Source organism: Muntiacus reevesi, chromosome 4 (genome assembly GCF_963930625.1).
Source record: "Muntiacus reevesi chromosome 4, mMunRee1.1, whole genome shotgun sequence".
NCBI lineage: Eukaryota > Metazoa > Chordata > Mammalia > Artiodactyla > Cervidae > Muntiacus > Muntiacus reevesi.
This window is the reverse complement of record NC_089252.1, coordinates 48,070,736-48,086,905: the sequence shown is the minus strand read 5'-3', so window position 1 is coordinate 48,086,905 and position 16,170 is coordinate 48,070,736. Positions and strand designations below refer to the sequence as shown.

At 36.6% G+C, this 16,170-nt stretch overlaps 1 protein-coding gene across 1 annotated transcript in view; it reads right to left on the bottom strand.

The window, feature by feature from the left end:
- Nucleotides 1-7,066: 7,066 nt before the first annotated feature.
- The window catches only part of ME2 (malic enzyme 2), a 48,926-nt gene continuing 39,822 nt past the window's right edge, over nucleotides 7,067-16,170 (bottom strand). The window contains exons 14-16 of the mRNA XM_065932746.1: nucleotides 12,127-12,197; nucleotides 11,530-11,628; nucleotides 7,067-7,496 (exon numbers count right to left, since the gene is read on the bottom strand). Of these exons, the coding sequence (XP_065788818.1) occupies nucleotides 7,329-7,496; nucleotides 11,530-11,628; nucleotides 12,127-12,197 (338 nt within the window). The 3' untranslated portion in view covers nucleotides 7,067-7,328. The remainder of the gene's footprint in view (nucleotides 7,497-11,529; nucleotides 11,629-12,126; nucleotides 12,198-16,170) is intronic.

Here is a 16,170-nt window from a genome sequence, read left to right as displayed (position 1 = left end):
ACCAACAAAGGTCTGTTTTGTCAATGCTATGATTTTCCCAATAGTCATGTATGGTTGTGAGAGTTGGACCATAAGGAAGGCTGAGTGCTGAAGAATTAATGGTTTTGAATTATGGTGTTGGAGAAGACTCTTGAGAGTCCCTTGGACTGCAAGGATATCAAACCAATCCATCCTAAAGGAAATCAACCCTGAATATTCATTGGAAGGACTGATGCTGAAGCTGAAACTCCAATACTTTGGCCACCTGATGCGAAGAACTGACTCATGGGAAAAGACCCTGATGCTGGGAGAGACTGAGGGCAAGAGGAGAAGGGCAAGAGGAGAGGATGAGATGGTTGGATGGCATCACTGACTCAATGGAAATGAGTTTGGGTAACTCCTGGAGTTAGTGATGGACAGGGAGGCCTGTCGTGCTGCAGTTCATGGGGCCGCAGAGTTGTACACAACTGAGTAACTGAACAAGACGTGATGTTGGAGTGACCTTGTTTTTGTCTTAATCCTTTGTGGTCAGAGTCGCCTTGTCAATGTCCTGTGAGATAACCATCACTCACTGCCATGGGGAGAGTTCACAGGGGGAACTCTGGGTGTCAGTGAGAGCTCAGCCGTGGCCTAGCGGTGAGTTTCTAGTATCAGGTCAGCTCCTGGTAGTCGGGAGCTGCTGCTTTTCACTTTCTCAAGGTTCCTGGAGAGATGAGGGGAAGGGAAACTTGAGGACACCTTCTTCTGATCATCCCATTTCTCTGTGAGATTGAAGCAAGGCTGTCTTGAGAGCTAGGATGCAGGAGAACATCAGGGATCTGACAGCAGGGGAGGTCCCAGTTACCGGACCGGGATATGCCAGGAGCATTGAGGGTGTCTTGACGTTAGTGACTTTGACTCAGTGAGACAGCATGACTGTGATGTTCTGCCACCCTGTTGTGCTGGGCGGGCTGTGCTTAGAGGAGGAGGAGAGTCTAAGAAGGATTGGAATTTTCTGTCACAAACGTGTCCCAAGAGCTCTGAATTATAGCTTTCCCCCTTTGCATTTTAGTAGCTATGTGACCCCCTCAGACCCTGCGTCTGTAAAACGGGGGAAATATCAACGCTTCAGAAGGTTGTCGTGACGTTTGAATGAGTAAAAAAGTATCAGGTACTTAGGACAGCGCCTGGCTTGAAGAAGCACTCAGTAAGTATGAGCTCTAATGCCGTCTTCTCCCTTAATCACAAAATCAACAGTTTTTCTGCTTTAGTATTCTAACACCAAGGTCTGGGAAGGTGTACGTGGTGGGGGAAGAGGTGAGAAATCATTCCTTTACTCCTCTGATTAAACAAAATAAGGAGAAAAAGAGGGTAAGGAAACAAACAGAAGGAAATGAAAAGATGAGGAGAATCACTAGGTCTACAGTGAACTTCAGTCTAACAGCATATTCCCAGGGGATCAAGTATTTCGGAGTGCATTTAAGGTTTAATACCAGTGCGTGAGTTTGTTTTCTGTTTTGTTTTTTTCAAGTGCGTGTGTTTTAAGGTTTATTAAGATAATACCAAGATAATATCTTATAGCTGCCTTTAAAAACAAGATCATAAAAAAAAAGATCATAACACATTTTTGATACATAGCAAAATTTTATTAAGAAAATACACACATCTCAGAGTTTTAGATTAACATATACACACAACTATATGTAAAATAGATAACCAACAAGGACCTACTGTATAGCACAGGGAACTATATTTGATATCTTGTCATAACCTCTAAGGGAAAAGGATCTGAGAAAGAATATATATATATGTAACTGGATCATTGTACTATACACCTGAAACTAACACGACATTGTAATGAACTATACTTCAATTAAAAAGAGAAAATACACTCATCTCAGTAGACTTATATATCATAAATGAGAAAAAATAGTTCATACCATTAGGAAGTTTTTAGATTGACTTTTGGAAGCATCTGGAATATGTCAATCTGGTATAATACACTCTCCACAAGGCTTTCCCCTTAAACTGGTATTTACATAGGCTATTACCACAACACTGCTTATTCCAAATACAAAGGTGAGAAGGGGTAAGCAACGACTTTTGCTACGTGCAGCTCCCTTCAAGTCAATGATGAATGCTTCGCATGTTACCAAAGGAAATACAGTATCAATTGCAAAAACACTGTTTTAATTTCAGTTAATTTTGAAGGTGATCAGGCAAAGTTTAATAAATCATTAGGCAGAAATGTTATTGTGTCAAATATTTAACTAAAATAGGCTTCAGAAATTCCTAAATTCCACATACATTTGATGCTACCATCAGTATTTTCCATTATGACATTTTAATGGAAGAAGTTATAGACATGCATATAATAGATATCATTACAAATGCATCTCCCAGTTCATATTGACACTGGCAGATGTCAAGACACAAAGTGTAGTACAGAAACCAACACAACATTGTTAAGCAACTACACTTCAATTTAAAAAAGAAAGTTAAAACAAGATACAAAGTGTTAAAGTGCTACTGAAACAGTGATAGCAGTTGGTGGTTTTTTGAAGATACGCAGCTAAAATGTGAGTGAAAGTGAGTCACTCAGTCGTTTCCGACTCTTTGCAACCATGAGCTATACAGTCCATGGAAGTCTCTAGGCCAGAATACTGGAGTGGGTAGCCATTCCCTTCTCCAGGGGTCTTCCCAACCCAGAGATCAAACCCAGGTCTCCTGCATTGCAGGCAGATGCTTTACCAGCCGAGCCACAAGGAAAGCCCTTGTGGTAATTTTTGAAGATTACCAAATCAAAAGATGTTAGTGAGCAGGAAGTTTTTATCAAAGTCAAAATCAGATCTGTTGTTTACATTCAGTAATTAAAATGCTTAAGACTAATGGATTAAATAGGTTTATACTGTATTTGAATTATAAATGGGAACCAAGTTAAAAAAAAAAAAATCACATGAACCAGTAAAACACATTACAAAGGCCCTAAGACTAATGTTATGAGATTAGGTGAAAAATTTTCACTTGAAATAACAATTCTTAAAGGTAAGGTATTTAAGATCCAGATAAAATCGCCTGTCACAGAGGCCCCTCTTCCCCACAAAGGGCTGAGGTGAGGCATAGCTCTGCCTCTCACCAGCAGAGAACTTGGGCAAATCTTTTAATCTCTCTGTGCATCTGTGTCCTTCTCTGAGAAAGAGGCTAGTGACAGAAGGTGGTTGTGAAGATTAAGTATGCTGCCTCATGTAAGACGCTTAGAACAATGCCCAGCAGACTAGGTGCTATCCATAAAATTTAGTTTATCATCATTTGCTAATTGAACATACCTGATGTGTTGGTGATAATTCAGTGACCATGTAGGAATCAACAATTTGCTAGAATGACAATGACACTTAAAATTAGGAAAGTCAAGGAGAACGGTTTTCCCAGAACATAAAAGGACATACTGAAAACTGGGGAATAAATTCCCATTAATTTCCCCTTCGTCTTAAAACTTTTAAGAGTGTGCTGAATGTAGGGGTAATTTCCCATAAAGCAAAGTAGCAAATACATCTTTATTTGGGAAAAACAGACTTGATTAAATAGCCACGTCAAAGAGTCAGTTTACTGGCAAAAAGCTATTACGGAAAGATGCAAAGTATCCAAGTCACATGACTTAAATTTGTGTATTTTATGTCACTGAACTATGCACACATTTCCAGACCTTTTTCTCCTTGGGAGGCACTGTCTTCCATATCCAAGTAAGGAAAATAATTATTGTTTTAAAATTTAATCATTGGCTTATCTGAGCAACTCCTGGCAAGGATTAAGGGAATTATGCAATAAGAATCGTGTCCTAATTAGGCCCAGCTGAATTTGTAAAATTCCAAACAAAGCACTGAGCTTTTTCTCCATTTCTATTAAAACATCTTGATTTCAGATGAGAGGTAAGGTTTCTGTAGTAAAACTGTCTTGATCATTTTAAATATTATGTATGTTACTTTATTTAGCTTGTCTGTGGAGGACTGATCTCTTTTTAACATCTGGGTGAACATCGAAATGCCAGTCATAAATCGGTTGAGAGCCAAAGTAGACAAGGAGTCTCTCTGCCATTTTCTATAAAGTCAGCAATACGCGTGTACCTATCTTGGCTGGAAGTATGATATTGGTGCTACTTTATTAGGACGGTCCCTTTAAGTGGAATCCCAGTAGAGAGCTTTGAGCTTTATATTAATGTTCTCCAGTATTCTGTATGCTCAGCAGAGCTGATTCCGATTTGGTGAATTTAACAGAACCCTGGAGCTTTTCCGGGCTTGAAGAGGTTATTTTTGTGGGATACTGAATGGGCTTGGCAAAAGCAACAGCAGCATCTAGATGAAATGTTTTTCCTAAAGCAAGAGTTTTCCCACTACACTGCCACCCCCGTCGGGCTTTCTCAGTAATCTGAGAGTAAATAATGCTCCATGCCCCTCAATAACTATTATATTTTTGTCTTAATTCATTAGCAACTCCTTTGCAAAGGAAAATGTGGAATCTTATTTCTCCAGAGGCTGATAATTTAGAGAAAGACAAGACAAAGGATAGGGTAAGTTATATAATAAGACAAATAATAATAAGAGAACAAATATCTACTTGATAATCTTTTATAAGTAAAAACTAGTTGCTAGGTTTTACTCAACAAAGTATATTAATCTAATTAAGAACTGAACAATGTTCTAATTATGTATTTTCAGAAGAAGTTGTTTAAAAGTTTTGTATTTTTGGTCTTATGAGCATCCGGTTATACATAACAAAAGCAGATGAAACAAATTTGGTCTAAGAACAGAATTTCAGTTTTCCAGAGAGAGCATATACTTTCTGAGCACTTAAACACACACCACACTCAGGACTCCGGAGCAGGGTCACACATATGTGTCCTCTGCACAGCAGCATGGGCACACAGAGATTATCAGAAGTGCAGACTCTCAGGCCCCATCTCAGGCCTGCTGCATCAGCTGGAGGGTTGGTTAGCTCCCCATGACAATCCAGCTCCTGGTGGTGGTGGTGATGTAGTGCCCTTAGAGGGGCCAGAGGCATCTGCACTTTAAAACTTCACAGTAATTTGGTGGCCACTCCTGGTTAAGAATCCATCCCTTAAAATTTAACTAAAATCTTTGACACTTTTCCCATTAGAGTCAATAAACCTTTACCCTCACTCGCTATCCAATTTGTTTCACAGTACAGGTTGGCAGGTCGTTCCAGATTAGAAAAACATGAATGCTCACTTTTCCCTACTAAATAATTTGACAGCCTGATCTACAGAATTTCTTCTCTCTTCAAAAGAGCAAAAATAACTGTCCATTGCTATTAGGTTCAAATGTTGCTTCTTTTCCAATTTGCTGCCATGATGCCACTCCCTCCCCTACCACCATGAGAGTTCTGCTTGAATTCTTAGCTTAAATAATAAAACATTTTAATTTACATCCAAAAATTGTTATATATTGAAATTCTGGTTGGTAAATAACACATAATGAGAGTAGGCAGCTTTTATTCTGTCTTATTTAAATAAGCAGGCTATATGCCATTTATCCTTGTTTTTTCCTTAAAGTATTTCCATGTATACTGTATTAGACACATTTGAATTAGCAAACATCTGAGTAAAATTACTTTAATTTTGCATTTTCCTGTCTTCAAGAAGAACTGAGTGGAAAAACAGGTTTGTAATTATTTTACTTGTAATGTTAAACTAAAATCAAGATTTAACTGAGAGTATTTTTCTGGATGATTTTGACAAAGGTAACATGAAAACCATAAGCCTTTCATCTTTAATTAAGGAAAACAGTGATCTGATTGTTTATTTTACCAAACAGATAAAACATACCTCTGATTTTACTCATCTGTTAAGTATATTTAACCAACTACATTTTTCCATACTCCAAATGGCAATGCCATTTTGAGCCTTCTTAAAACACTGAATTATATTCAAAATTACTATGAATCAATCAATCTCTACCTATTAGGTAAAAGGAAACAGGAACATAAAAATGAAGCCCTTTTATCACCCTCCAGAATATCACATCTAACATATCAAGGACGGTGGAGGGAAGCATCAAATAATGTGCACACTGATATACAGCTTTGAATAATTTTTTATAGTTTATCTTCTAGAATGAGCATATTAAAGTTTTGCTTGTTGCCCCAAAGCAACTATGTCAGGGTTATATATAGCAAGACTACTTCTCAAAATGTTTGGGATTTTCCTTTAGAACTCTCCAATGTGTAAGCCACATAAGAAAATCAATTTCACTAGCTAGTTGTTACCCATGTTACTGGGACTAAAAATGACATTTACTGGTCTGAACACCTATTCACTCCCACTTAGCTCTAAATTAATTTTGGTGATTTCAAAAAATTAAATCCATCTCCAATGGAGAAGGAGTTAGTTATTACTACTAATGATATTTAAAGGAATGTATCATGGGACCATTCCAAAATTATCTCAATGAAGACCATCACTACTGGAATAAGGGTATAGATACACGTAGATGTGTCTAAATGTTACTCATTTAGATGGGAAACACACGGTCAATTTGTTAAAAATCACGTCAAAAATCATAATTTATGAGGTCTACCTAAACCCTGTTCTTTAGAATCATCCAGGAGAAAATGAAAATGTGTTTTTCATAATAAGCAAACCTAAATTTCTAGTTATGCAATAAAAATAGCATAATTAAAGCAATTAAATTTAAGATATTACCTTTATTTTACAAAATTACACTGTGATTTCACACACTGTTGAAAACAATGACTATTTAATTTGTCTAAAGACAGCAATAGTTCCTGTTTCACTTTATAATTAAGCTTCAGTTTAGTCCCAGAAAATAAATAATAGGGTAGATTTTTCTGTATCTGTCTACTGGAAAGGCATCTCAGAGGATGAAGGTCAAATAAAGCAGATATAAAAGGATATGTTTAGATATTGACAACTTGTCCTCAGACTCTGGTTATATTTGGCTTCTCAAAATTCTGTACTCATATCCACAGAAGTAAATTTCTATTTTAGTAGCCCTAGAAGAACTGGACAAGAGATGTTTAGCTGTAGTAGTAACTAGTAAATATTTTGCTAAGAGTGAACAAGAGCACAAGTGAAGACATTCACAAGAACATTTTTAATATCTCTGATGTGATGTGAGCTACAAATGAGAATGAAAGCATTATGGTTTGATTGCAGGGTGCAGGTGGGCATTAGCAGAGTAGTCAACACATCCACCCTGGTACAGAGTGTAGGTTCATGGGCAAAAATAAAGTGGGGGGGGGGGTTAAACACAGAAAAAACCATGAATTTCAGAACATCATCTCTTTCTGTCTGAAAAAAGGAACTCCCTGACGGTGGAAAGTATCAGTGTGCCCTTCTACTCCGTTATCGGGGGAGGGCGCGCCGCAGCCTCCGGCCACTCATACACATCGGGCAGCAGGGAATCGTACTCGCTTCGCCATATTCTTTCTCTAATGTATTTGGCCTTGTCCTCAGGTTCTGGGTATCGGAAAGCCATTTTATTAGCATACAGGTATTCTGTAACCTGAAAAATAATAAGATTACTGTATGGCTCTGAGTATTAACCTATTTAAGAGAAAAGGTATTATTAAAACACAAAGTAATGTATTTGGAAGGATGGCGTTTTTTTCCAAAATAAATGTGACTCATTTCAAAACATTCAGAAACTATTAGACGATGAAAAATATCTGCAATCTCACCATAAGTTTGATGTTTTAAAGTGACTTTAACGTCCCCCTCGCCCTGAAATGTCAGCATGTCCTTGACACCTGCAGTGACTTTCCGCTTTACCGTGTGTGGGTCCAGCAGAGCCGCTTGGGCAGCCTGCCCAGCCTGTATCCTTCCCCACAGCCCTGCCGGGACGTGTGTGGGAGACTCGGCTTCCTGGTCGCAGCTGATGGGGCTAGGGTGAACATCTAACCAAGTGAGCCAGGTATTTTTGCTCTACAATTTCGATGAAAAGACACAGTAATTATTACAAATCAGGTGTTGGACACTAGAACTATAAGGTGAAGTAAAGTGAGCGCTGGAACCTGTACATGGGAATAACTCAGCACTACCATCACTGAGTGTCAGGCATGTTTTTACGTGCTCTACATGGGTATCTCATTTAATCCTCCCAAGAACCCTATAAGTACTATTACTCTTCTTCTCATTTTATACATGAGAACAACAAAGTCTGAGGAGTTTAAGTAACTTGCCCAAGGTATTTAAAGTGAGAAATATGTTTCAAACCCAAAGCATTCTGAGACTAGACCGCAGACCACCCTAAAAAGTTAAGTTAGGTACTTCCCACCTAAACTGGCTTGAATGAATTTCTGATCTTTGCAGCAAGCCATACACAATGACTGCTGGTGAAGATAAACCCTCTGAGTCTTGGTTATGTTGTAAAATGAGGCAGAATGAAAAAGCTTCCTCGCAGGGTAGCATAGTATCTGTCACATAGTTAAGTTCTCAAGTTATGGTCTAACTTTAAAAAGAACATAGTAATATGTGGTAGAAAAAAAATTTTTTTTTCCAAACAATTATGTCTCCTCCTCTAATATCCATTCTAAATGATGATTACTATTAGTTCTTTCCATTTTCTAAAAGAAATATTTAAGGAAAAATGATGGTTATTAAAAGTAATCCTTGTTCTTAGGAACTCAATTTCATGATATTTTGTGATGGAAAATGTGTCAAATTCAGTTGACCCTCAAACAACAAGGGGTTGAACTGCACAGGTCCACTTATATGTGAATTTATTTTACTAAATATATACCACGTGATCCCCAGTTGGTTGAATTTGTGGATGCAGAACCTCAGACACTGAGGACCAACAGTAAGGTAATATGTAGATTTTCAACTGCGCAGAGAGTCAGCAGCTAACTTTCGCATTGTTCAAGGGTCACCTGTATTGTCTAGTCTAATGCAGGAAACACGTCTGTATCCACTGGAAAGACTGGGGGCAGGGCCTGAGATCGAGTCCTCCTTGGGTGCCCAGATGTCCAGCAGGTGACCAGTGGCTACGTGAAGCTGCCCGGTGGTGTGGGTAGTGCTGGGGGACAGACACGAAGCACTGTCTACTCTCCTGATCCCTCGACTCCTAAGAAGGAAAACCTTAGGAGACAGGAGGAGGAGGGGGAAGAGACACAGTCCTGGGGGCTCTGCTCCCATACCATCTCCAAGCACAGATCTTCTTTTTCTGCACATATTACCTTTTGTGTGGACATCCTAGTAATCTAATTGACTGGTATCTTCCAAAATCTGTCCCACCTATAACATTCTAAAGTTGAACTCTATTCATCCAAATGCTGGGCTCTAAGTTCTTCAGCTGTTTTACAATAGTAAGGTATTCAGATTCCTAAGTCTGGCATTTGTGTATCTGTACAGCCTGTCTTAACTTCAAATCTTACCTAATGCCTTTTTCCTATCTATACTCCAGACTCCATATCAACAGAATTATTTCCTAGGCATATCATTCTTTATTCCCAATCTTTGCTTATTTTATGAGTATTAATATAATGCAATAATAACATTAATAGTCAAAGGGGTAAAATCTTATGATCATCAGTATTTAAGTTGAAAGTGCAGTTGATAAATTCTACATCTAATCCTGATATTTACGAATATCACGTATATTATGAATAGTGGAACTGAGGCCCAGGTTCACTCCCTGATCAGGGTACTGAGATCCCGGAAGCCATGCAGAGCAGCCAAAAAGGAAAAAGAAAATCTTAGTAAATAGTAGGAACAGAAGCCTACTTCTTCAAAAAGATTTAAAAAGTACTTATTTTAATCCTTACTAAAATACAAGGATGTGTGCCCTTATCAACTCAATTGTTTAAAACTGCTCTTACATAGCTAGTAATTTAGTAAAATAGGGAAAAAGTGAGTTATATATATTTTTTACAAAGTCATTTTCGGATGACTCACAACTCAACAATTCCAAAAGAATTAACTTTGTTCAACAAAGAACCTTATTATCAAATAAGTTTATCAAAATACCTTCCCTATATATTAGAAATGATCAGTGAAGAAATATATATGGAAAGGGAAAATGTTATTTTAAAGGATAATGAAAATTTTGAACATCTATGAAAATAAGTAATAGGAGACATGCCACATTTCGATGAAGAAAACAACAAAATTATATTGAAAAACTTAGAGAAAAACCTTAGTAAATGGAGAGAGAGATACCAAATAGGGAAGAGTCAATACAGAAAGACTCAATTTCACCAATTTATAAACATGACATAGTCTCACAGTTTGCAGGTTTTGAATTAAAAAAACTGACTCAAAAATTCATCCAAAAGAATTAAAAGATCAGAATAGAAAGAAAATCCTGAAAAAACCATAATGATGGTTTTGTATGTATAATGTGTAGTATCAAATAGTATACATTAAATTAAAACAGTGCCTAATAAAAGGCAAATATGGTCAGGAACAGACTCCTAGCAAAGGAAGCAATGTTTGTTTTTATGTTAACAAGAGCAGCATTCCCAATAAGCTGGTGCTGAGACAACTGGTTAACTATTCAGGAAAGCATGTTTCTCTGTCTCATATCATACACTAAAATCTCAGAGGAATTAAAAAGTTTTATGTTATTAGAACATGCAAGTAGATGTTTATGACTTTGGAGAGGGAGAAAGCATTAACATCCACAGGAGGTAAGAAAACAATCCATTAAATAAACAGATAATTCCATTTAAAAAAGTGTGAAAAATGTCACTAAGTTAAAATAAATGACAAAGGGGAAAATACCTACACCACAGAAAACAGAAGCATCATTACCCTTAATGTTTAAAGAGCCTAGTGTTAGAAAGTAGAAGTACAGAAGGAATACTACTGTTCAATAAAAACACAAATATTCTTCAATTTAATAAAGTAAATGCTTTAAATGAAAATAACGTGCAATTAAAAAAATAATTCTAAGTACTGGCAGAATATATTCCTATCTGACAGGGCAGTATAAATCAATACTTTTTTCTGAAAAATCATTTGACGTTTATCAGAAGCCTTAACATGTCAATCCTTTTGTTCTTATGATGAGAAATTTACCTTAAGAAAAAATGATCACAAATGCATATAAAGACTTATTTGAGGATGTTCACTGTAATATTATCTGAGGATGTTCACTATAATATTATCTAAGGAGGTTCACTATATTATTATTTTTTATGAAACAGAAGATGCTTAAATGTCCCCCAAAACAGAGAAATGGTTAAACAAATTATGATCTAACAACAAAGAGAATTCCACAAATATTAATGCTCATGAGAATTATTATTGATTTACATACTACACTTACAATATATTAAGTGGAAAAAACGCAGTGAGAAACCAGTTTTTAAAATAGGCACAGGTGACTGCACATGTGTGCATTTTATATGTGTGTGGGAAGAAAAAAAAGACTAGAAGGTATCAAAGGAAGGTTACAAGATTCTGGTAGTAAGAATATGAGCAACCTACAATTTCTTGTTTGCACTCTCTAAATGTTCCCAATTTTTCTCAAACATGTGTTAGTTGTGTAAAAACACCACTAAAATTTCTATGAAGAGGTATAAATTATTACTTACTTTAATAGCAATGTTAATAGAAACTTCCTGAATGTTAGCAAGTGGCGGGTAAAGTCTCCCCTGAGCCAGCTCTTTATCTGTCAACTGACTTGTCAGAGCCTGAAGAGAGAGAGAAGAATTTCATTTTTGTTTGTTTAAATAACAGAGTAATAAGGACTAACGAAATGGGAAAAGGGTTGGGGAAACAGAATAATCCAGGTAACGTAATTCTCATTTCTAGCAGGAATACACTTAATCCACTGCAGAAATTAAAATTGCTTTCCACTAAACAGTAAATAAATAATCAGATTTATTTAAAGACTTTTTATCAGATTTAAAGATGTTTTATCTGTGCTATCACAATTATGTAACCTTTAGATAAGTATAATACAGGCAGAGTATATGTGAAACAATTCACAGCTTGCAATTAAACACTGGAAAAATCATGGTAGATTAATTTTATGTAAAAGGAGAAGGTAAATAAAAAAAAAAACAATGGATGAGTCATTTCCTTTCCATTCATAAGGCAGATTTAACTCATTCATTCTCTATTTTTAAGATCCATTCATTTTTACAATTTACCCTTTATAAAATAACCAAACAATATTTAAAACTTACCTTTGCAGCTTCTAGGAACACATGGTCACTAATATGCCGGGTGTTACAGAGAATAACAGCTAAAGCCACACCTGAAATACATTAGTAAGGTCACTTCAAATTATGAAAGGAGTGAAATAAATTCCTAGATTTAAAGCAAATTAATGGTAAGCCATCCCTCTCCCAAACAGCCTCTCTGAAAAAACAAAGCAGCCAAGAGAAAACAGAAATCTGAAACTAAAATAAAACAGAAACTAAAATAAAATCATCTTTAACTATTACAATTCTCATTTACTAGAAGAAATAATTTTAGAAATATCAAATGGCTTTTTGTGATTTAGTTTTCACATTTATCAAATTTACAAATGCATACAATTCATCAACAGTTGTTACAAAAACAGTAATTCCCAGTCCCTCTCTAATCTTCTATTTCTTGCTCTACAGAGGTGACTATTTTTAATCCTCTTAGCTGATTATTAGTTTGGTGCAAAAGTAACTGCAGTTTTGCCTTGTTGAATTTTGCCTTTTGATACTGGAATACATTCTTAAATAAATGTGGTCTTAAATAAATGTTATACATCGTTTTCATGTACCTTTTTTGCTTTGTTTTTTTTTTCTTGCTGATGACTTATTACTTGCTGTTTATTTTATACTTATTTCAAACTATAGAAATGATGTTATACAAAAAGCAAATTCAAGTGATATTTTTATTCGAGTTCAAAATGGGTCGAAAAGCAGTGGAGACAACAACATCAACAATGCATATGGCCCAAGAACTGCTAATGAATGTACAGTGCAGTGCTAGTTCAAGAAGTTTTACAAAGGAGACAGCCTTGAAGATGAGGAGCACAGTGGCCAGCCACCAGAAGTTGACAATGACCAACTGAGAGCAAACATCAAAGGTGATCCTCTCACAACTACACAAGAAGCTGCCCAAGAACTCAACATTGACCATTCTATGGTCATTTAGCATTTGGCGCAAATTGGAAAGATGAAAAGGCTCAGTAAGTGGGTTCCTCCTGAGCTGACCAAAAATCAAAAACAAACAAACAAAAAAAAGGTCATTCTGAAGTGTCACCTTCTCTTATTCTATGCAACAACAACCATTTCTTGATTGGATTGTGACATGTCACAAAAAGTGGATTTTATACAACAGGCAATGACCAGCTCAGTGCTTGGATAGAGAAGCTCCAAAGCATTTCCCAAAGCCAAACTTGCACCAAAAAAAGGTTATGGTCACTGTTTGGTGGTCTGCTGCCCGTATGATCCACTTCAGTTCAGTTCAGTTGCTCAGTCGTGTCCGACTCTTTGTGACCCCATGAATCGAAGCATGCATGATCCACTATAGGGTCCTAAATTCTGGTGAAACCATTACATCTGAAAAGTATGCTCAGCAAACCAATGAGATGCACCAAAAACTCTAATGCCTGCAGTCAGCCTAGGTCAACAGAAAGGGCCCAATTTTTCTCACAATGCCCAACTGCATGTTGCACAGACAATGCTTCGAAAGTTGAATGAATTGGGCTATAAAGTTTTGCCTCATCCACCATATTCTCCTGACCTCTTCCCAACTGATTACCACTTCTTCAAGCATCTCAACAACTTTTTGCAGAGAAAACCAGCTTCCATAACCAGCAGCAGGCAAAAAATGTTTTCTAAGAGTTCATCAAATCCCAAAGCACAGATATTTATGCTATAAGAATAAACAAACTTCTCATTGACAAAATTGTGTTCACTGTAGCGGTTTCTGTTTTGATTAATAAATATGTATTTGAGTCTAGTTATGTGCATGTGCACTCAGTCGTGTCCGGCTCTTTGTGACTCCACGGACTGTGGCCTGCCAGGCTCCTATGTCCATGGGATTCTCTAAGCAAGAATAATGAAGTGGGTTGCCATTTCCTTCTCCAGAGGATCTTCCCGACCCAGGCTTGAACCCGTGTCTGCTACACTGAAGGAGCATGATTTACTGCTTGACCCATCAGGGAAGTCATGATGCACCTAGTTACAATGCTTTGAAATCCATGGTCGGAAATCGCAATTGCTTTCTCACTAACCTAATAACATTTCTCTCTCTCACAGCTTGCCTCTATTTCTTCTAAATGACTATTAGTTTTGGAAATCACGGACTCCTTCCTGTGACAAAGAAATATTTATCTTTCTGGCATATTTCCAGCCTTCTTCCCAATAGAGTTAGAGCATAATTTTGGTTGAATCAATATTCAGTGTTTATATTATTATGACTTCCTTCATAAGTGCTATTAACAGTTGGGCCATGTATTAACACTGTATCTTAACTTTTCCTCTTCTGCATAATTTTATTTTCCCTGAAGTTACTGTCTTTTTGTTTTTCCTTTGATTTTTGAGTACTTAAAATTATTTCATGCTGAGACACTCATTAATTTAGTTGTCTCAGTCATCTAGTAATTTCAACTACCTCACATCTCTCATTTCATCCCCAGAATAAATCTGCTGAAGCTCCAACCTGGCCTCGTTGCTCTCCATCCTAGATACGGAGCTACTCCTGGAAACTCTTCATCTTCATGCAGATTCCCTTTGCTTCTAAGTTGAGTCCATTTCCTAAATCTCACTTCTTCCTAGTAGTTTTGTTCCTCCCGTTTTTTGGTAGGCTGTACTCTCCAGTGTTTTCTAAAGAACAGTATAAGGGAGATACATTTTTTTTTTCTTTTTTGGGAGATACATTTTTTTAAATCTTGCATTTTTGAAGAGCCTCCACCAGTGCCTCAACACACAAGCACATGCACACTTTTACTACCTTCCACTTATTTGATAGTTTGTCTGGGTTTAGAATTCTAGTTTCGAAGTAATTTTCCTTCAGAATTGTGACACATTATTTCAATATCTTCCAGCTTCCAGCATTGTTGTTGATAAGTCTGGTGACACCTTGATTCCAGATCCTTTTCCTGTGATTATCTTTTTTTTTTGCATCTCCGGAATTATGTAGGATCTTTTTTTTCTTTTGTATCTACGTTCTGTAATTTCACAATGATGTGCCTTGAGGTGTGTTACTCTCACCCACCATGTCTGGCACATGGTAGGTAGGCCCTTCCCATCTGGAAATCTGGATCTGGGGAAATGTTAACAGTCTTTGATAATTTCCTTCCCTCCTTTTTTCTTTACTCTCCTTGAAATTTCTTGGGCCAAGATGTGTTGTCTTCTTATATAGTTTTGTCTGGTTCATGTTCCCTTTCCTCTTTCTTGCCTTGGAATTAAAAAAAAAAAAAATCATTTCACTTTCTCCCTTCATATTTTCTTATCATAGCTTGGAAGTTTCTCCTAGCTTTCTAGTGGTTATCCTCAAATTTGTAACACACATCCTGATCAAAAGTATCATGCAAATTTTTAATTTACCCTCCTGCCAGGCAATGGAAGTATCTCCTTAACAGTTTAACTCTATGTAACCCATAAGTTCTTATTATTGTGCATTTTGTCTATGTATTTTTCAAAATCCCATATATCATTATTGTTTTCCCCTATATATATGACATTCTTTTTGTTTAACTCAAATAATCACAGCTTTTTTACTCTTCACTCTTTCCTAAATCTCTGCACTTTTAGCTGGAATTATATTTCCTTAGTCTAAGGAATACTCTTTAGAATTTATTCTACATTTTTACATGTCTGCAGATAGATGGTGAATCCTTTTTCTCTTCTTCTAAAAAATCTTCATTGTTTTCATTCTTGAAAGATCTTTACACTGTGTAACAAGTTGAGCTTAACAAAGTATTTTGTAAAAGCCACTTACACAGATCACTCCACTGCCTTCTAGCATCTTGCTGCTGTTGAGGAGTCAGTTGTTGGTCTAACAATTGTTGCTTTGAAGGAAACCTTTTTTTCTGGCTGCATGCATAGTCTTCTCTTTGTTGCCATTTCTTGAAGCCTCATGATAATGTCCCTAGATGTGGATTTCACTGAGCTTCCTGAATATTATATATTGATGTCCTTTGTCAGGTCTAAGAAATTCTCAGCCATGAAGCCTGTAAATATTGCCTCTTTTTCATTCTTACTCTCAGCTTCCTCTGGACCTCAATTAATATATTAATATTA